Below are 21818 nucleotides of genomic sequence, written 5' to 3' on the forward strand. Positions count from 1 at the left end.
TGGAATTCAGTGCTGCGCCGCTGTTGAAGCTCTGGCCAGTCTCTGGTAGGAAAGGCCGCCACAATCCAGCTGGTAGGCCGCTGGGGGGGGGGGGGCGAAGATGCGGCAGAGAAAATACGTATCTTCGACCAGGAAGTGACTGGGAAATCTGACCTCCCCACCATCGAAGGGGATCTATCGCAGTCGCTGCCTCAAAAAGGCTACCAACATTATCAGAGACCCACACCATCCTGGCCACACACTCATCTCCCCGTTGCCATCGGGAAGAAGGTACAGGAGCCTGAAATCTGCAACATCCAGGTTCAGGAATAGCTGCTTCCCCACAGCCATCAGGCTATTAAACTCACCATCAAACAAACTCTGAACTATAACAGTCTGTTTCACTTTGTCTGTTTATTTATTGTGTATATATATGGTCTATGGCAGTGGTTCTCAAATGGGGGTACGCGTACCCCTGGCGGTACGTAGATACATAGATACATAGAAAATAGGTGCAGGAGTAGGCCATTCGGCCCTTCGAGCCTGCACCGCCATTCAATATGATCATGGCTGATCATCCAACTCAGTATCCCGTACCTGCCTTCTCTCCGTACCCCCTGATCCCTTTAGCCACAAGGGCCACATCTAACTCCCTCTTAAATATAGCCAATGAACTGGCCTCAACTACCCTCTGTGGCAGAGAGTTCCACAGATTCACCACTCTCTGTGTGAAAAAGTTTCTTCTCAACTCGGTCCTAAAGGATTTCCCCCTTATCCTTAACCTTGTCCTGGACTTCCCCAACATCGGGAACAATCTTCCTGCATCTAGCCTGTCCAACCCCTTAAGAATTTTGTACGTTTCTATAAGATCCCCTCTCAATCTCCTAAATTCTAGCGAGTATAAGCCAAGTCTATCCAGTCTTTCTTCATATGAAAGTCCTGACATCCCAGGAATCAGTCTGGTGAACCTTCTCTGCACTCCCTCTATGGCTATAATGTCCTTCCTCAGATTTGGAGACCAAAACTGTACGCAATACTCCAGGTGTGGTCTCACCAAGACCCTGTACAACTGCAGTAGAACCTCCCTGCTCCTATACTCAAATCCTTTTGCTATGAAAGCACTCCAGGGGGTACGTGAGATTTTAAAATATAGGCCTACATATATGTAGGCCTATATTTTTGCGCTGGTTAGGGGGTACTTGGCTGAAAAAATATTTCACAGGGGGCACATCACTGAAAAAAGGTTGAGAACCACTGGTCTATGGTATATAGACACACTGAACTTTTATCTCCTGTACTGTATTATGTTTACATATTGTGTTGTGCTGCAGCAAGCAAGAATGTCATTGCCCTATCTTGGACACAAGACAATAAAGCTCTCTTGACTTGACTTGACTTGTTCCCCACAGCGCTGCAGGAGAAGGTGGCGGCGGCGGAGAGCCTCATGGCCGAGCAGCTGTCGGAGATGGAGAAGCATCTGAACGAGGCCCGCAGGGAGCACGCCAAGGCTGGTGAGTGGGACCCCCTTCCCCCCTCCTCCAGGGGGGTGGTGAACCAGTGGTGGAATAGCTCCCCCTCCCACTCCCTCAGCCTCCTCCCCCCCCACCCTCCCCCATGGACCAACGTTCTCAGTTCATCTCCGACGTCTTGTTCATACCTTCCCCTTCCCTCCATGCCCCTACCCCTCATCTCCCTCTTCCTCCAGCCCCTCCCAAGCTGATCTGCCGAGAGCCTTGTGCAGGAAAGAACTGCAGATGCTGGTTTAAAATCGAACTTAGACGCAAACACACGGGACAGGCAGCACCTCTGAGGATCATTCAGTCTCTCTGAGGATCCTCCAGTGCTTCTACTCAGCGGCTGTAGAAAGCATCTTGTCCGGCAACATCACAATCTGGTTTGGGAACAGCTCTGCCCAGGACAGGAAGGCTCTGCAGAGAGTAGTGCGTTCGGCCGAACACACCATGGGAACTACACTCACCCCCCTGCAGGTGCAGATCCAGAGCCAGCAACATTATGGGGGACCCCTACCCCCCCAGCAACGGACTGTTCCAGCTGCTACGGTCAGGCAAACGCCTCCGCTGTCATGCTGTGAAAACAGAGAGGATGAGACGGATTTTCTTCTCACAGGCCGTCAGGACTGTAAACTCTGATCCCACCAGGGACTTATTTACTGTTGTGTTGTGTCTTTTTTAAATTGCTGTTTTTTTTTCTAATAATGTAAATACTGATTCTGTTCTATTGTGTTCTGTTGTTTTTTGCACAATCCGCAGGCATTGCCACTTTCATTTCACTGCACATCTTGTGATAAATAAACTTGACTTGACTTGACCTCTGGAGAGAAGGAATGGGTGACGTTTCGGGTCGAGACGGGTCTGAAGAAGGATCTCGACCCCAAAACGTCGGTCCATTCCTTCTCTCCAGAGACGCTGCCTGTCCCGCTGAGTTACTCCGGCATTTTGTGTCTTATCTTCAACCAAGAGCCTCCGCTCTTCACTCGAGAACCAATTCCTGATTTCATCAGTTGCTCCCTGACGGCCCTTCCGACGGTTGTCCAAGCCCCCCAGCCTCCAACATTGCCCACACCTACCTCTCCCCCCCACACGCATCCCCCTCGTGCCTCCCGTTCACCCTCCCCACTCCGTTCTTGCGACCAAACTCGGTCAGCTGCTAACAAAGATCTCAGAGCACAGGAGGAGTATATTGTGTTCTGTTCAGGGGCACCATGTTATAGGAAATATATTGCCACGGTTGAAAGGCTTCAGAATAGATTTACGAGGATCTCGCCAGGACTAGGAATAGAGACCCAGCCTGCTCAACCTCTCCCTATAGCTCACACCCTCGAGTCCTGGCAACATCCTCGTAAATCTTCTCTGAATCCTTTCCAGCTTGACACCTTTCCTATGACATGGTGTCCACAGAAGGCAGTGGAGGCCAATTCACTGGATGAATTTGAAAGAGAGTTAGACAGAGCTCCAGGGGCTAGTGGAATCAAGGGTTATGGGGAGAAGGCAGGCACGGGTTATTGATTGTGGATGATCAGCCATGATCACAATGAATGGTGGTGCTGGCTCGAAGGGCCAAATGGCCTCCTCCCGCACTTATTTTAGACAATAGACAATTCGGCCCTTCGAGCCAGCACCGCCATTCAATGTGATCATGGCTGATCATCCCCAATCAGTACCCCGTTCCTGCTTTCTCCCCATATCCCCTGACTCCGCTATCTTTAAGAGCCCTATCTAGCTCTCTCTTGAAAGTATCCAGAGAACCGGCCTCCACCGCCCTCTGAGGCAGAGAATTCCACAGACTCACAACTCGCTGTGTGAAAAAGTGTTTTCTCGTCTCCGTTCTAAATGGCTTACCCCTTATTCTTAAACTGTGGCCCCTGGGTCTGGTCTCCCCCCAACATCGGGAACATGTTTCCCGCCTCTAGCGTGTCCAAACCCTTAACAATCTTATATGTTTCAATAAGATCCCCTCTCATCCTAAATTCCAGAGTATACAAGCCCAGATGCTCCATTCTCTCAGCATATGATAGTCCCGCCATCCCGGGAATTAACCTGGTGAACCTATGCTGCATTTCCTCAAAGGCAAGAATGTCTTTCCTCAAATTAGGGGACCAAAACTGCACACAATACTCCAGGTGTGGTCTCACTAGGGGACTAAAACCCAGTGTACTGCCCCTTGTCCCAACTTGCCAGTCACGTTGTTTTGCTTTCTCACGCATCCAGTTGTGGCTCTCCGTCAAGCGGATCGCCAGGCAGCCCGGGACAAGGAGAGGCTGGAAGCCTGCGGGAAGCTCCAGGAGGAGCAGCACAAGCAGGAGAGGCAGCTGCTGAGCGGACAGCTGCGCCAGCTGCAGAGGGACAAGACCCTGCTGGTGGTGAGTGGTTCCCTGGCTCAATGCTTCTTTATTCTCACTGACCAACTGATCCTCGCACCTGTCGCTATTGGCTTTGGTAACATTGTAAATTGCCCCAACTGTGTAGGATAGTGCTAGTGTACGGGGATCGCTGGTCGGCGCGGACTCATAGAAACAGAGAAAAATAGGTGCAGGAGTAGGCCATTCGGCCCTTCGAGCCAGCACCACCATTCAATAGGGTCATGGCGGATCTAAAATCAGTACCCCGTTCCTGCTTTTTCCCCATATCCCTTGATTCCTTTAGCCCAAAGAGCTAAATCTAACTCTTGAAAACATCCAGTGAATCGGCCTCCACTGCCTTCTGTGGCAAAGAATTCCACAGATTCACAACTCTCTCCTGTATCGCTGCAGACAACCCAAATTTCCACCAGCCTGGCTGTGTGGCAATAAATTATATCTATCTAATCTAATCTAATCTAAAAAGGTTTTTCTTAATCTCAGTCCAAAATGGCCTGCTCCTTATTCTTAAACTGTGTGACCCCTTGTTCTGGACTCCCCCAACATCAGGAACATGTTTCCTGCCTCTGGCATGTCTAATCCTTTAATAATCAAATGTTTCAATAAGATACCCTCTCATCCTTCTAAATTTCAGGGTATACAAGCCCAGCCGTTCCATTCTATCAACATATGGCCTGCCCCTTATTCTTAAACTGTGTGACCCTTGGTTCTGGACTCCCCCCAACATCTGCAAATGGTCCTCTAAAGTCTAATTCGTACCCCTATCCCTAAATCAGCCCGGGTTTGAATCACCCACACTCGTTAGTCAGTTAAGTTTATGTCGCGGGTACCGAGGTACAGTGAAAAGCTTTTGTTGCGTGCTAACCAGTCAGCGGAAAGACGATACATGATTACAATCAAGCCATTCAGAATGTACAGATACACAACCAATGGAATAACGTGAATAGTGCAAGACAAAGCCAGTGAAGTCCAATCAAATATAGTCCGAAGGTGGACAAAAATGCTGGAGAAACTCAGTGGGTGAGGCAGCATCTACGGAGCGAAGGAATAGGTGATGTTTAGGGTCGAATGGGAGGGGGAGTTGAAGTGCGGGGCCCACTGTCTCCGCCTCTTCCTTACTTCTTCCCACCGCCCCCTGATCAGTCTGAACAAGGGCCTCGACCCAAAACATCACCTGTTCCTTCGCTCCATGGATGCTGCCTCACCCGCTGAGTTTCTCCAGCATTTTTGTCTACCTTCGATTTTTCCAGCATCTGCAGTTCCTTCTTAAATAAAGTCCGAAGGTCTCCAGTGAAACGTGAGGCCCTTATCCCAGTCCTAGGAAAATTGGGATGAACAAACAACGAATAGCAGATGCTGGTTAATACTTGATGGGACACAGAGTGCTGGAGTAACTCAGCGGGTCAGGCAGCATCTCTAGAGAATATAGATGGATAACGTTTTGGGTTGGGACCAGAAGACTGATTCTGTCCCGAAAAGTCGCCTATCCATGTTCTCCAGAGATGCTGCCTGACCCGCTGAGTTTAGTTTTTTTGTTTTAGTTCGGAGATACAGTGTGGAAACAGGCCAATCGGCCCACCGAGTCCACGCTGACCAGAGATCCCTGCACCCTAAAGGGCCTTGTCCCACTTTCACAACCTAATTCACAGCCTCTTTTTCTCGTGGACATTTTTCATCATGTTGAAAAAAAAGCCCCGACCTACTTGATGCCACGAGTACCTACGACTAGCATCACAACCTCCTACTACCTACCTATGAGCTCCTACGACCTCGTGACGACCATGCTGCGTATGAGTCAAGGGCAAACTCGGCAGAGGTCGTGAATTAGGTCGTGAAAGTGGGACAGGCCCTTTAACACTATCCAACACACCAGGGGAAAATTTACAATTTTACCGAAGCCAATTAACCTACAAACCCGCACGCATTTGTAGTGTGGGAAGGAAACCGGAGACCCGGAGAAAATTCACGCAGTCACTGTGAGAACATGCAACATCCGTACAGACAGCACCTGTAGTCGGGATCGAACCTGGGTCTCTAGCGCTGAGAGGCATCATCATTACCCCTGCGCCACTCTGCCGTCCCTAGGACATAAGAACACAAAGTGCTGGAGTAACTCAGTAAGTCAGGCAGCATCTCTAGAGAACATGGATTGATAAAGTTTCGGGTCGGATATCTGAAGAAGAGTCTCAACCTGAAGCGTCACCTACCCATGTTCTCCAGAGCTGCTGCCTGACCTGCTGAGTTACTCCAGCACTGTAATCAGCAACCTCACTGCAGAGCGCTCCTGTGTTATAGACAATAGGTGCAGGAGCGTTCGACCTTTCGAGCCGGCACCGCCATTCAATGTGATCATGGTTGATCATCCACAATCAGTACCCCGTTCCTGCCTTCTCCCCATATCCCCTGACTCTGCTATCTTTACGAGCCCTATCTAGCTCTCCCGGGAATTAACCTTGTGCATCTACGCTGCATTCCCTCAATAGTAAGAATGTCCTTCCTCAAATTTGGAGACCAAAACTGCGCACAATATTCCAGGTGTGGTCTCACTAGGGCTCTGTACAACTGCAGAAGGACCTCTTTGCTCCTATATTCGATTCCTCTTGATATGAAGGCCAACAAGCCACTACATCCACTGGCTCTCCATTGTCCATTTTCCTAGTTACATCCTCAAAAAAAATCCAGAAAATTAGTCAAGCATGATTTCCCTTTCGTAAATCATGCTGATTCAGACCGATCCTGTTACTGCTATCCAACCTGTCCAAGTCACCCTGCATTCTCATAGCATCCTCCTCACAGTTCACACTGCCACCCAGCTTTGTGTCATCTGCAAATTTGCTAATGTTACTTTTAATCCCTTCATCTAAATCATTGATATATATTGTAAATAGCTGCGGTCCCAGCACTGAGCGATGCGGTACCCCACTAGTCACTGCCTGCTATTCTGAAAGGGACGTGTTAATCCCTAATCTTTGTTTCCTGTCTGCCAACCAATTTTCTATCCATGTCAGCACTCTACCCCCAATACCATGTGCCCTAATTTTGCCCACTAATCTATGCGGGATGTTATCAAATGCTTTGTGAAAGTCCAGGTACACTACATCCACTGGCTCTCCCTTGTCCATGTTCCCACGGAGCCGACACCCGGCTTCATTCCCTGGGGACACATGACCAGGAATGTTGTGATTTTCTTGTCCGGCAGGCCACGCTGAGACAGGAAGGGCTGCTCGGCCAGTTCAAGAGAAATCGGGCTGCAGCTGTACACACCTCCGCTGCTCTGTCTGATCAACAGGAGCCACCGAGACCCCTACAGCCGCCACAGGCATCGAGACCCAGAGCCAAGGACTCCAGCAAAGGTAACAATGGCCATTCAGTGTCCCGATAACAATGGCAACAGAAAATACGATACAATAGAACTTTATTTATCCCAGGAGGGAAGTTGATCTGCCCACAGTCATAAAAACACAAAATACATGAAAGTTGTACATGAAATGGTGCTGCAATGTCAGTTTTGTCATATGTCAAGAGTGGAGCGGCAGTGCTTGTATACTCTGGAATTTAGAAGGGCATCAAATTGAAACATATAAGGTTATTAAAGGATTGGACACACGAGAGGCAGGAAACATGGTGGGGGAGTCCAGAACCAGGGGCCACAGTTTAAGAATAAAAGGTAGGCCATTTAGAACGGAGATGAGGAGAACCATTTTCACCCAGGGAGTTGTGAGTCTGTGGAATTCTCTGCCTCAGAAGGCAGTGGAGGCCAGTTCTCTGGATGCTTTCAAGAGAGAGTTAGATAGAGCTTTTAAAGATAGCGGAGTCAGGGGATATGGGGAGAAGGCAGGAACGGGGTACTGATTGGGGATGATCAGCCATGATCACATTGAATGGCGGTGCTGGCTCGAAGGGCCAAATGGCCTACTCCTCCACCTATTGTCCATTGTTTATTATCTGAGTTACTCCAGCACTTTCCATCCTGTTGTGTATTAACCAGCATCTGCAGTTCTTTGTTTCTAGATCATAACAATGTCATTTGTATGAGGTTGCGCCTAGCGTCAGCTAGTATTAAACGTGCCTTTCACCAAAGATAGACTCTAAATGCTGGAATAACTCAGCGGGACAGGCAGCATCTCTGGATAGAAGGAATGGGTGATGTTTCAGGTCAAGACCCTTCTTCACACTGAGAGTCAGGGGAGAGGGTGAGGTGTGAAAACGAGACATCAAAAGAGATGGGGAAATCACGGAACGTGTGGAATAGATCATTGTTAGCTAGGAGAAGGTGACAACAAAGCAAACAGAGAATAACATGTAATCAGGGGGCAGTCAGACTCAGATACTAGAGCAAGGGGATGGGGAGGAAGGATGGGAGGGAAATGGGCAGAAACCGATTGAATTAGCAGGGAGGAAAACATTGTAAAAGAAAATCAACAAAAAGATGTGAATTGGTGAATTGGTAGATGAGCTATATCACAAACACATACTGTTCCCCCGCAACACCAAGAGGCGTAAGGGAAGTCGGGTTCCTAAAATGGCGGACGTTCCGCTCCGTTGCGTACTACACTACAAATCTGTCCATTGGATTTTGCAGGAGTGGTCTATCTTAGCCTTCTTTGATCTTTGGTCAGACAGGTTCGAGAACTGGGAAGGGGGAGGGACGGGGAGAGAGGGAAATCAAGGGTCATGAAAGCTGTAGAGTAATAGGTTATTTTACTCTTCCAGATTCTCTTGCAGAGGTGCTGGACGAACTGCAGGCTCTGAGTGCAGCAGTGATCGCTGACCAAGAGGAGAGGGAGATGACTGACGAGGAGGAAAGGACAGATTAGGCGGAAGATAGGGAAATCCAAGCCGCCTCCTTGAAGATCACCGACTGGCCAATGCTCGCGGCCGACCAAAGACTTCCACGAACAAGACGAGTGGATGGAAAGTGATGAAGATTGGAGCTCGCTTCTCCCAGAGAGTGTTGAGGCAGTTCTTCATCGCAGTGGTTTCCGAGCGCCTTTTGTATCGAGTGGGCCTCGCATAGGGAGTCATGTGAGGATCGATAGTGTGACTGAGGCAGTAGCTGCAAGGCTGGGACCCCTGCAGACCGCCATCACAGCAAGCATTAGACCACCAATAACATGACGAAGCAAATCTCAGCGGTATGAGCCGATGCTTCATCAGTAAACATCAGATGACATATCACGAGTAAAATGATTAAGCATGTTTCAACACTACAGCCGGCGCTTCATTGTAAAATTGAAAGAGAACCACAGAAACTTTAAAAAATAAAAACAATTTAAAAATGTGCCTTCCGTTAGTTTCATTTTTAGTTTAGAGATACAGCGCGGAAACAGGCCCTTTCGGCCCACCGGGTCCGCGCCGACCAGCGATCCCCGCACATTAACACTATCCTACGGGGACAATTCTTCTACATTTATACCAAGCCAATTAACCTACAAACCTGTACGTCTTTGGAGTGTGGGAGGAAACGGACGATCTCGGGGAAAACCCACGCTTGTCACGGGGAGAACCTGCAAACGTAGTCGGGATGGAACCCGGGTCTCCGGCGCTGCGTTTGTGGTAAGGCAGCAACTCTACCGCTGCGCCACCGTGACTGCCGGGATAGAGTTAATTTAACACCAATAAACAGCACCATGTTTTCAGCCTCTGAACACCAGATGATATAGATCATAGTGATAAAGGGCAGTCAGGAGCTCAAGGGAAATGGACAGGGTCTGGAGACGGTCCAGAGGAGGTTTACAAGAATGATCCCAAGAATTAGTAGGTTAACATATGATGAGAATTTGATGTCTCAGGGCCTGTATTTGCTGGAGCTCAGAAGAATGAGGGGGGGTGGGGGGGGATCTTCATTGAAACATACAGAATATGTACAATGTTGGGCAAGTCCAGAACCAGGGGCCACAGTCTTAGGAAACCTGAACGGGAACCTCTGGAGACTTTGCGCTCCACCCAAGGTTTCCGTGCGGTTCCCGGAGGTTTTTGTCAGTCTCCCTACCTGCTTCCACTACCTGCAACCTCCGGAAACCGCACGGAAACCTTGGGTGGGGCGCAAAGTCTCCAGAGGTTTCCGTTCAGGTTTCCTAAGTGGGACAGGGGCATTTGAATAAAGGGGAGGCCATTTAAGACTGAGGTGAGAAATAACTTTTTCACCCAGAGAGTTGTGAATTTGTGGAATTCCCTGCCACAGAGGGCAGTAGAGGCCAAATCTCCGGATGGATTTAAGAGAGTTAGATAGAGCTCCAGGGGCTAGTGGAATCAAGGAATATGGGGAGAAGGCAGATACGGGTTATTGATTGGGGACGATCAGCCATGATCGCAATGAATGGCGGTGCTGCCTCGAAGGGCCGAATGGCCTCCTCCTGCACCTATTTTCTATGTTAATAGTGAAAGGCTTGGATGGAATGGATGTGGAGAGGATGTTCCCACCGGTGGCAGAGTCCAGGACTGGAGGTCACAGCCTCAGAATTAAAGGACGTTCTTTTAGAAAGGAGATGAGGATGAATTTCTTTCGTCAGAAGGTGGTGAATCTGTGGAACTCTGCCACAGAAGGCTGTGGGGGCAAAGCCAGTGAATATATTTAAGGAAGAGATTGATAGATTTTTGATTTGTACGGGTGTCAGAGGTTATGGGGCGAAGGCTGAAGAATGGGGTTAGGAGAGAGATAGGTCAGCCACGATTGAATGGGCCGAATGGCCTCATTCTACTCCTATCACTTATGCTCACCGTGTACTTTTAAACTTAAGTATGCATCAATATCCCTAAAACTTGCTTTATTTAAACTATTCAGATCAGGAATTTTATAAATTCTCAACTATTTTTTGAAGCGGGCCTTTTACAAAGCGCTAATGTTAGTTTGAAAACTCGTATATATTATGTGCACTATATTATATTTGAAAGACAATAATCAGGTTTGCCAGATTTTTTTAATTGTAAATAACATGTTTATAGTGCTGAGGAACACGACTTTGAAACAAACTCAATACTAAAATAAATCCAAATGTGAAAATATGACATGCAATAACCCAGGTGTTTAACTCCGCTTTACAAAGAAAAGGCATAACTTTGACCCCGGCTTAAACTGTAAATAATCACCTAAATACTTTCATGAATCATCATCAGCCCATCTGGCTCAGAAATTAATACAGTACTTGATTCTTTGAGTCACAGACTGGTTTCATTGCCAGTCCCGTGTTGAGTTTGAAGGCAAGCAAAATGGAACAATTGATCATTGCATCTTTGGGTTTAGACAAATAAACAAAGCAACCAGATTTCATGCATCCGATTGACGCAAGTAACCCCATCATTAGAACCTGTTTCACTTTCCTTATCTAATCCCGCTTAGGCAAGTCGCCTCTGTTCCGCGATCCCACCATATTCATTTCTGGTTACACTCTCGAGAACATCCAGAGACAAAGATTTGTTAACTACGTAGCCTGAAAAAATAATGAGGGGAGACATTGCCAAAGGAGGGCAGGGGGAAAAAAAGTGTAAATACTCTTCCTCTGGCATGGGGTAAAATGTAGAAACAAGGAACTGCAGAATAACCTGTAATCGTTTTCAGCTCAGATATTATGAGCCAAAGGGCCACTTCCTGTACTATTCTAGGCTTCATTAACATCTTGCTCTGACTGGCAAGAATCTTGAGCAGAAGTCATTTCTATAAATGTAAATAGACTAGATGCCAATATATACATTTGGGGGGGGGGGTTGAAAATAAATCTGTGCTCGAGGCAAGAAATTGCAACTGAAGAAGCCAAATTAAACTTGTTATTATCACCATTTGTTAATTGACAAATTTACTGCATGGACACAAGTCTAAAAGAAAAAAAATTATAAAACAAGGAGGGACCACTGTCCTTTTAAGCAACTTTCCTGGACATTATCCTAGATTATACAAGGGGAAAACTAAATCATGTGGTCAGTGACAGAAGGCTAACTTTGCATTTAATTTTTTTTAATGCCTTGTAAATGACATAAAAATGCAAAAACAGACAACAAAAACCTTAAATGAAGGCATTCTTTTAGAAGAAACGAGATCTTGTAAACATTTTGACAAGAGACGAGAATAGCTGCCCAATCTGGCTGGAGCCAGTAAACCTGCCCAATCTGACCTGATTTCTAAACTCGATGAATTATTAGCAAGTTGTTTGTTATTGGGGTTTTTAAGCTGCTCTGGGACCGGCAATTTGCAAAAAAACACACAACCTTTGGAGATTAAGATGGAGGGGAACGTTGGAATGATGGGGATTGTTAGTGTGTAGGAAGAAACTGCAGATGCAGGTTTAAACAGGCGATAGACATAAAAAGCTGCGGAAACTCAGAGGGTCTGGAGAGAAGGAATAAATGCAAAGAAGGGCACCTATTCCGTTTCTCCAGAGATGCTGTCCAAAAATACCAAAATACCTTTTTAACCATATTAACTTTCAGAACAGCAAATGTCACCTAATGCTAGAATAAAGAAAATGTGTTCTCTGCATTTCCCAAACTCATAACTCCGTAATTCAAGTATTTAGCACCCTGGTAAATGTATATTATTACATCGGGCAAACGTTCGGTGTACAGTTTTCCCCATTGGCCCCAATATGTAAAGCACATGCAAACTAAATTGTATTGGAATCATCGCTATTCCAATAAACATACGCAGGGTCTGTTCTGAAAAGGATGGGTTCATTTTTCAGGTGGAAACCTTTGAAACGATACTCAGATGCACCTTTTCCCACACACATGAGGAAGTCCACATCCAGCATCCAGCCTGGTCACGGCATGTCAGTTCTCTCTGGGCAGACACATTTCATTTGAAAGAACTCTGCAAATCCTTGATGAACTGCTTTGATTTTTCCGTTGCCAGCGAGTCGCTTTTGCAAGCCATGTTGTGGACGATGAGCTTGATGGAGCGCCCAAGTTCCACGCAGAACCTCTCGGGGTCCTTGTTCTTCTTGTGGATCTCCCCCCCGCAGTGCAGGCCAACGACGAGGCCGTCGGCGTTGAAGATGGGAGAGCCCGAGGCGGCGTGGTGGAAGTCAGCCTTGTAGAGGATTGTATTGGGGTACCTGGCTCTGTTGAAGGCGTGGCTGGCCACCATGACTATGTCAGGCAGGTAATTCTCGGCGTCTCCCCCCGCGATGGCGGTCCGCAGGTTTTCCAGCAGGTTGGCGGAGTCTCCGGCTGCCCGCTGCTGGTCGCAAGTCATGAGCGAGCAAGGACACACTTTCTTCACCTGCCCATCGGGGTGGCCGGCGATGTAGAGGTTGCCGGCGTCCGGCGGCAGGAGGGCGCAGTGTTCCGCCAGACCCTGCAACCCGGGCGGGCTCTCCTCCAACTCCAGCACGGCATAGTCCAGGGCCTGGTCGAAGATCTCCAGCCAGGCGGCCAGCTTGAGCGGCCGGCCCTTCTGCCCGTCCTCCTCGTAGCCGAAGAAGACCTGGCCGGCGTCGTGGACGGCTGCGGGCCAGCTGTCGGGCGGGGTGGTGTTCCCCACCATCATCTCCACGGCATGGTAGGAGGTGAGGAGGTATCTGTCCCTGAGGAAGAAACAGCTGCCGCCCCCCTGTGCACTGGGTGTTTGCCAGCTGAGGCAGCCCACGCTGGCCAGACGTTCGATCACACGGCGGATGGCTCGGGCTGGGATGGGCGACTGGGCCTCTTGGTGGAGCCGGTTCAAGTACTGCCTCTCTGACATGTTGCCCAGCTCGGCGTTCCTCGACACGGCCAGCTTGAACCTGAGCAGCGCGGCTTTGCGGGCCTCCACATGCCACCGGGGCAAGGGGTAGCGCCCGCTGTCCGACGGCGGCAACGCCTCGGCAACCTTGCCGGCTCTCGGCTTCCAGTTCTTGCCGCCGCTCCCGTCGTCTCCCGGCAGCTTCTTCTTGTAGCTGCTCATCTCCACCTGGAAGCTGCGGCCGTTCAGCCCGTCCACGGCGTGGTTGAACTGGATCTTGCGCGGAGGCTCCACCTTCTCCAGCAGCTTGTGGGTGTCGTCGTGGACGCGGGGGTCGAAGCGGCCGTCGGCGGTCAGCGCCTGGCGGACAGTCTGGCCCTCGAAGCCCAGGACGCACAGCTTGGTCTGGCCCTGGGCGATGCGGTCGGACAGCACGATGCGCTGGGCGGTGTTCACCACCGTGCGGCCACTGGGCTCCACGTAGAACAGGACGTGGCGGCAGTCGTGGCGGGTCGCCGGGGGTCGCCGCAACTCGCCGCCCGCCCCCTCCCGCCCCGGGCCCGGGCAGCGCAGGAAGAGCAGGCGAAAGTGCGTGTGCGGCGGCAGGTAGCGGCACAGGATGTCCACGTTCACCAGGCCCTTCAGCCCGCCCTCCCCGTACACCAGGATGGTGCTGTCCACCCTCACCTTCTCCTCGAAGTCGCAGGAGGAATTGAGGGCGGTGATCAGGCCGTCGTCAGGGTCGCCGGTGAAGGCGTACTGGATGTTGTCCGGGTCCCCGCACACGCTGAAGGTGAACTCCTTCCTCGCCAAGTTCTCCGCCCCGCAGTCCATCTGGTCCGCCGAGTTCTTCAGGATCTTCCCGTTCTTCGGCACGAACTCCTCCGAGTACCGGCTGGTCTGCAGCTTTCGCTTGTCTCCCGGGAGACCGTCGCTCATCATTTTGCTCCCCTGCTGCCCTTCCTCGGCTACGAAGACAGAAAAAAAAATTGTCAATCAATCAATCAATCAACCTTTATTGTCATCTTGCAAAGCAGCAGTTGTACAGTGCAAAATGAGAAGACGTTTCCCAGGGAATACCGGAGCATCGCACATAAAACGGAAACATTTCACACATAAATAAAAACAATCCAGTCCCTGATAAAAACAGTAGGAATAGTTTAAAAAAGTGCAGGTAACAGCAAGTAAAAACAGTTATAAATTGTCCAGGGCAGTTGATTTAAGTGGCCAGTGCCAGAGTTTGTTATTAAAGTGTCAGTGCAAAAGCAGCAGAATCAGGTGGAGTGACCTGAAGAAGAAGTCTGAGTCTGAAGAAGGGTTTCGGCCCGAAACGTCGCCTATTTCCTTCGCTCCATAGATGCTGCTGCACCCGCTGAGTTTCCCCAGCAATTTTGTGTACCTTCAGGTGGAGTGACTGTTTGTTCAAAAGGGAACTGCAGATGCTGGAATATCGAAGGTACACAAAATTGCTGGGGAAACTCAGCGGGTGCAGCAGCATCTATGGAGTGAAGGAAATAGGCGACGTTTCGGGCCGAAACCCTTCTTCAGACCCTTTAGACTGTTTAGCAGCCTCACAGCCTGTGGGAAGAAGCTGTTTAGCAGTCTGGTTGTTCGGGCTTTGATGCTGCGGTATCTCTTGCCTGATGGCCGATTAGGAAAAGGGGAGATGCAGCGAGACCTGGGTGTCATGGTACACCAGTCATTGAAAGTAGGCATGCAGGTGCGGCAGGCAGTGAAGAAAGCGAATGGTATGTTAGCTTTCATAGCAAAAGGATTTGAGTATAGGAGCAGGGAGGTTCTACTGCAGTTGTACAGGGTCTTGGTGAGACCACACCTGGAGTATTGCGTACAGTTTTGGTATCCAAATCTGAGGAAGGACATTATAGCCATAGAGGGAGTGCAGAGAAGGTTCACCAGACTGATTCCTGGGATGTCAGGACTTTCATATGAAGAAAGACTGGATAGACTTGGCTTATACTCGCTAGAATTTAGGAGATTGAGGGGGGATCTTATAGAAACGTACAAAATTCTTATGGGGTTGGACAGGCTAGATGCAGGAAGATTGTTCCCGATGTTGGGGAAGTCCAGGACAAGGGGTCACAGCTTAAGGATAAGGGGGAAATCCTTTAGGACCGAGATGAGAAGAAACTTTTTCACACAGAGAGTGGTGAATCTCTGGAACTCTCTGCCACAGAGGGTAGTTGAGGCCAGTTCATTGGCTATATTTAAGAGGGAGTTAGATGTGGCCCTTGTGGCTAAAGGGATCAGGGGGTATGGAGAGAAGGCAGGTACGGGATACTGAGTTGGATGATCAGCCATGATCATATTGAATGGCGGTGCAGGCTCGAAGGGCCGAATGGCCTATTCCTGTACCTATTTTCTATGTATCTATGTATGTATCCAGGTGTGTGTGGAGGGGGTGCAGTGTGTCGGCATTTAATAGGTGCAGGAATAAGCCATTCGGCTCCTTCGAGCCAGCACCGCCATTCAATGTGATCACGGCTGATCATCCCCAATCAGTACCCCGCTCCCCTGACATCTCTCTGAAGAAGGGTCTCGACCCTGAAAGGTGAGAAAACACTTATTCACCCAGAGAGTTGTGAATTTGTGGAATTCCCTGCCACAGAGGGCAGTGGAGGCCAAATCACTGGATGGATTTAAGAGAGGGTTAGATAGATCTCTAGGGGCTAGCGTAATCAAGGGGTATGGGGAGAAGGTAGGCATGGGTTATTGATTTGGGATGATCAGCCATGATCACAATGAATGGCGGTGCTGGCTCGAAAGGCTGAATGGCCTCCTCCTGCACCTATTTTCTATGTTTCTATGAAACTTCGCCCATTCAATAGATAATAGACAATAGGTGCAGGAGGAGGCCATTCGGCCCTTCGAGGCAGCACCACCATTCAATGTGATCATGGCTGATCATTCCCAATCAGTACCCCGTTCTCCCCAGATCCCCTGACTGCGCTATCTTTAAGAGCCCTATCTAGATCTCTCTTGAACGCCTGAAAAATAGACTGCCGTTTGCTTTTCACCCCGCAGCCCCAGCCCATCCTGCCCCACCTTAGCTCCGAGGCAGCCAGCTTTCACTTTGGATGCAAGCGAAGGTACCGATGCAAAAAGCTGGAGTAACTCAGCGGGGACAGGCAGCATCTCTGGAGAGAAGGAATAAGGGGTAGGCCATTTTGAACGGAGACGAGGAAACACTTTTTCACACAGAGAGTTGTGAGTGGGGAATTCTCTGCCTCAGAGGGTGGCTCTCTGGATACTTTCAAGAGAGAGCTAGATAGGGCTCTTAAAGATAGCGGAGTCAGGAGATATGGAGAGAAGGCAGGAACGGGGTACTGATTGGGGATGATCAGCCATGAATGGCGGTGCTGGCTCGAAGGGCCGAATGGCCTACTCCTGAACCTATTGTCTATTGAAACCCACCAAGTTCCAGGGACAGCGCGCAGAAGGTCAGTATTCAACCTGGGCCTCGGGCACCGTAAGGCAGCATCTCTACCTGCTTCTTGGGAGCAGGGGAGTTACATCCTCACACTGGGAGTGCACTCTCACGTCCCACTGGCCATTCACCATAAGAAATTCTCCACTCTCCACCTTACGATCTCCCATGGTTTTGAGACCATCACCGGTTCTGACCTCCCCACCATCGAAGGGATTTATCGGAGTCGCTGCCTCAAAAAAGCAGCCAGCATCATCAGAGACCCACACCATCCTGGCCACACACTCATTTCACCACTGCCATCGGGAGGAAGGTACAGGAGTCTGGAAACTGTAACGTCCCGGTTCAGGAACAACTTCTTCCCCACAGCCATCAGGCTATTAAACACTACAACCTCATATAAGCTCTGAACTACAATAGACTATTATTATTATTATTATTGCACTATTATTGGTGTTTTTTGAGTTTGTGTCTATGTGTATATAAATATATATGTGTGTGTGTGTGTGTGTGTGTGTGTGTGTGCTTGTATGTGTATATATACACACTGAACTTCTCTTTCTCTCTGCCATTTATCATATCATACTATGTTTACATATTCTGTTGTGCTGCAACAAGTAAGAATTTCAATGTTCTATCTGGGACACATGACAATAAAACACTCTTGTCTCTTGACACGCTCACAACTTCAACTCCCCCTCCCATTCCAAATCCAACCTTTCTGTCCTGGGCCTCCTCCATGGCCAGAGTGAGTCCCACCGCAAATTGGAGGAGCAGCACCTCATATTTCGCTTGGACAGTTTACACCCCAGCGGTATAAACATTGACTTGTCCAATTTCAGGTAGTCCTTGCTTTCTCCCTCCTTCCCCTCCCCTCCCAGCTCTCCCACAGCCCACTGTCTCCGCCTCTTCCTTGCTTCTTACCCCCCCTCCCCTCCACATCAATCTGAAGAAGGGTCTCGACCCGAAACGTCGCCTATTCCTTTGCTCCATAGATGCTGCCTCACCCGCTGAGTTTCACCAGCATTTTTGTCTACATTGACTCTGGACTAAGTGGTTTGTTCGGGAGGAGTCAGAAGCCACATCTCCCTAACATTCCCTCTCAACACCCGCCATCCGTGGATTATTTGGAAGAATGGTTAGTCGTTTGCAAACCTTGACACTCAGTGTTGCATTTTACCAACTACCCCTCAACCGATTCCAAATCCTATGTTGCTCTGATCAAAATACCACATTCTCTCTGATTCCCATTAGCGACCGCTCCAATGAAAGAAGATGGAGCAAGACCACACACAAACCCTACTTCCTAAACACACAGACCAGTGACAGAGGCTTCAGCCAATACACTAACAGTTTGTGCAGAAACTACCACTAGTGAGGAGTTTTACTTCAATTATTTTCAGAGCAGTCTCTGGCAGTTTGAGAGGTGGGGAGGGGGGTTAAGGGGCCAATGTGGACCACAGAGGGTGGGGTGGAAGGCAACGTTGTCTCCAAGGGGGTGGGGGAGCAACATGGACCCTCAAGGGAGGGGGGAGGGGGGGGGGGGGAGTAGAGTGTGTGGATCCCAGAGGATGGGGAAAGATGCAATGAGAAACCTCAGTGAGGGGATGGGGGAATCAACATGGACCACCGTGGGTGGAGGAAGCAACATACAACCTCTGGGGGTGGGGGGAGAAACATACAACCAGTGGGGGTGGGGGGAGAAACATACAACCAGTGGGGGTGGGGGGAGAAACATACAACCAGTGGGGGGGGGGGAAGAAACGTACAACCAGTGGGGTGGGAGGAGCAACGTGGACCCCTGGGGGTGGGAGAAGCAACATACAACCCAATAGTTACGCGACCCCCGAGCAACTAAATTTAAAGTAGCTCTTTCTTCCCAATAACCCTTTCTGGCTTAAGCCCTCCCTTCACCACCTCCAGTTTAAATTCCAGTTTGGAATATTTTGGAGGACCAAGAAACCAAGAACCAGTGGGGGTAGGGGGAGTAACATACAACCACCTTGGCTTGGGGCAGTAACATACACCACTGGGGGTGGGGGGGAGTAACATATAACATACACCCCTGGGGGTGGGAGTGGGGGGAGCAACGTGGGCCCCTGGAAATGGTGGCCGACTAGGAAAAGGGGAGATGCAGCGAGACCTGGGTGTCATGGTACACCAGTCATTGAAAGTAGGCATGCAGGTGCAGCAGGCAGTGAAGAAAGCGAATGGTATGTTAGCTTTCATAGCAAAAGGATTTGAGTATAGGAGCAGGGAGGTTCTACTGCAGTTGTACAGGGTTTATACTCTCTAGAATTTAGGAGATTGAGGGGGGATCTTATAGAAACTTACAAAATTCTTAAGGGGTTGGACAGGCTAGATTGCAGGAAGATTGCTCCCGATGTTGGGGAAGTCCAGGGCAAGGGGTCACAGCTTAAGGATAAGGGGGGAATCCTTTAAAACCGAGATGAGAAGAACTTTTTTCACACAGAGAGTGGTGAATCTCTGGAACTCTCTGCCACAGAGGGTGGTCGAGGCCACAGTTCATTGGCTATATTTAAGAGGGAGTTAGATGTGGCCCTTGTGGCTAAGGGGATCAGGGGGTATGGAGAGAAGGCAGGTACGGGATACTGAGTTGGATGATCAGCCATGATCATATTGAATGGCGGTGCCGGCTCGAAGGGCCGAATGGCCTACTCCTGCACCTAATTTCTATGTTTCTATGTAAAAGCTGAATAAATTACTGCTTCAGTCTTCACTGAGGACTGTGCAGTGAAATGTAATTTACCATGCAGTGTTACAATTAAAAAAGGGCACAATACAATTCAACACAGACATCCACCAAGGCATTCTTCACTGTGGTGGAAGGCAATACAGTTCAGACAGTCCTCCTCCCTTGTTCTTGGTTCCTGCATCTATTGTCTATGTTTCTATGTCAATGATAAAGGAGGATAAGAGGTGGGGAGAAGGGGACCTGTCCCTGGGGTTAGCAGGAGGCCACAACTCGGCCCCATCAGTGCAGGAAGGAACTACAGAGGCTGGTTTACACCACAGATGGGCACAACATGCTGGAGTGTCTCAGGGGGGCCTTTCCTCCCACCCGGACATAGAAACATAGAAATTAGGTGCAGGAGTAGGCCATTCGGCCCTTCGAGCCTGCACCGCCATTCAATATGATCATGGCTGATCATCCAACTCAGTATCCCGTACCTGCCTTCTCTCCATACCCTCTGATCCCCTTTAGCCACAAGGGCCACATCTAACTCCCTCTTAAATATAGCCAATGAACTGTGGCCTCGACTACCCTCTGTGGCAGAGAGTTCCAGAGATTCACCACTCTCTGTGTGAAAAATGTTCTTCTCATCTCGGTTTTAAAGGATTTCCCCCTTATCCTTAAGCTGTGACCCCTTGTCCTGGACTTCCCCAACATCGGGAGCAATCTTCCTGCATCTAGCCTGTCCAACCCCTTAAGAATTTTGTAAGTTTCTATAAGATCCCCTCTCAATCTCCTAGATTCTAGAGAGTATAAACCAAGTCTATCCAGTCTTTCTTCATAAGACAGTCCTGACATCCCAGGAATCAGTCTGGTGAACCTTCTCTGCACTCCCTCTATGGCAATAATGTCCTTCCTCAGATTTGGAGACCAAAAGAGGAAGAGGCACATGCTGCTGCCTTGCCTTGCCTGTCCCCGCCGAGTTACTCCAGCATCTGGCGTCTACCTCCAGCCGTGGTCTCCCCTCCACCGGGCCCAGTTGTTGCATCCGCCGCCCAAAGGCTCCAGGCCCGGCCCGGCCCGGCCGGCAACCAACGCGCTGCCGAGGGACTTCTCTCCACCGCGGTCCCTCACCCTCACCCACTCACCTGCCCTCTCGACCGGTAACTACAGCAACGGGCCCGGGACGTGGCGTCAACGCGGGTCGCGGCCGCTGAGGGGAGCGGCGGCCATCTTAGTTAGGGGCACCAGCGTCACTGAACCCGGGGTAGGCGGCCATCTTAGTTAGGGGCAACAGTATCACTGAGTATCACTGATTCCTAGGGTAGGGCGGCCATCTTAGTTGGGGGCAGAAGTGTCACTGAATCCGAGGGTATGGCGGCCATCTTAGTTAGGGGCAGTAGTGTCACTGAACCAGGGGGGCGTCGGCCATCTTTGTTAGGGGCAGAAATATCACTGAACCCGGGGGTAGGCGGCCATCTTTGTTAGGGGCACCAGCATCACTGAACCAGGGGGGCGTCGGCCATCTTAGTTAGGGGCAACAGTATCACTGATTCCTAGGGTAGGCCGGCCATCTTAGTTGGGGGCACTAGCGTCACTGAACCCGAGGGTTGGCGGCCATCTTAGTTGGGGGCAGCAGTGTCACTGAGTCCGAGGGTAGGCGGCCATCTTAGTTAGGGGCAGAAGTGTCACTGAACCAGGGGGGCGTCGGCCATCTTTGTTAGGGGCAGAAATATCACTGAACCCGGGGGTAGGCGGCCATCTTTGTTCGGGGCAGAAGTGTCACTGAACCCGGGGGTAGGCGGCCATCTTAGTTGGGGGCACCAGTATCACTGAACCAGGGGTAGGCGGCCATCTTAGTTAGGGGCAACAGTATCACTGAACCCGAGGGTAGGCGGCCATCTTAGTTAGGGGCACAAGCGTCACTGAACCCGAGGGTAGGCGGCCATCTTAGTTAGGGGCACAAACGTCACTGAATCCGAGGGTAGGCGGCCATCTTAGTTAGGGGCAACAGTATCACTGATTCCTAGAGAGGGGGCTTTTTTTTTTTTTTTTAGATGAGGGGGTGAGGGTCTAAAGAATGGAATGCGCGGAGGCGGCGGAGAGTGTCTGAGGTGTCTTGAACATAGGTAGGAAGGGATTTGACCAAGTGGGATAGTATGGAGTC

At 49.8% G+C, this 21818-nt stretch overlaps 2 protein-coding genes across 4 annotated transcripts in view; one reads left to right on the forward strand and one right to left on the reverse strand.

Moving 5' to 3' along the window:
* cchcr1 (coiled-coil alpha-helical rod protein 1) overlaps positions 1-9139 on the forward strand; it is a 53224-nt gene extending 44085 nt beyond the window's left edge. The window contains exons 14-17 of one of the 2 annotated variants that reach the window (XM_033047404.1): positions 1389-1490; positions 3708-3859; positions 7056-7209; positions 8570-9139. In XM_033047404.1, the coding sequence (XP_032903295.1) occupies positions 1389-1490; positions 3708-3859; positions 7056-7209; positions 8570-8673 (512 nt within the window). In that variant the 3' untranslated portion in view covers positions 8674-9139. The remainder of the gene's footprint in view (positions 1-1388; positions 1491-3707; positions 3860-7055; positions 7210-8569) is intronic. The other variant, XM_033047406.1, reaches the window with a different exon arrangement.
* A 1618-nt stretch (positions 9140-10757) lies between these two features.
* LOC116989848 (protein FAM111B-like) lies at positions 10758-20911 on the reverse strand. 2 transcript variants are annotated; one of them, XM_033047412.1, is made up of 2 exons: positions 20800-20911; positions 10758-14479 (listed from the first exon to the last, which is right to left on the reverse strand). In XM_033047412.1, exon 2 carries the CDS (start codon positions 14451-14453, stop codon positions 12645-12647), a length of 1809 nt encoding a protein of 602 aa, XP_032903303.1. In that variant the 5' UTR covers positions 14454-14479; positions 20800-20911; the 3' UTR covers positions 10758-12644. The 2 variants fall into 2 exon arrangements, with proteins under 2 accessions (XP_032903303.1, XP_032903305.1); XM_033047414.1 differs by lacking the exon at positions 20800-20911 and adding an exon at positions 20658-20795.
* Positions 20912-21818: the final 907 nt, after the last annotated feature.

Source organism: Amblyraja radiata, chromosome 30 (assembly GCF_010909765.2).
Source record: "Amblyraja radiata isolate CabotCenter1 chromosome 30, sAmbRad1.1.pri, whole genome shotgun sequence".
NCBI lineage: Eukaryota > Metazoa > Chordata > Chondrichthyes > Rajiformes > Rajidae > Amblyraja > Amblyraja radiata.

What these genes read in the sequence shown, in the direction of transcription:
- LOC116989848 (XM_033047412.1), bottom strand. Translation starts at nt 14,453, where the DNA reads ATGATGAGCGACGGTCTCCCGGGAGACAAGCGAAAGCTGCAGACCAGC.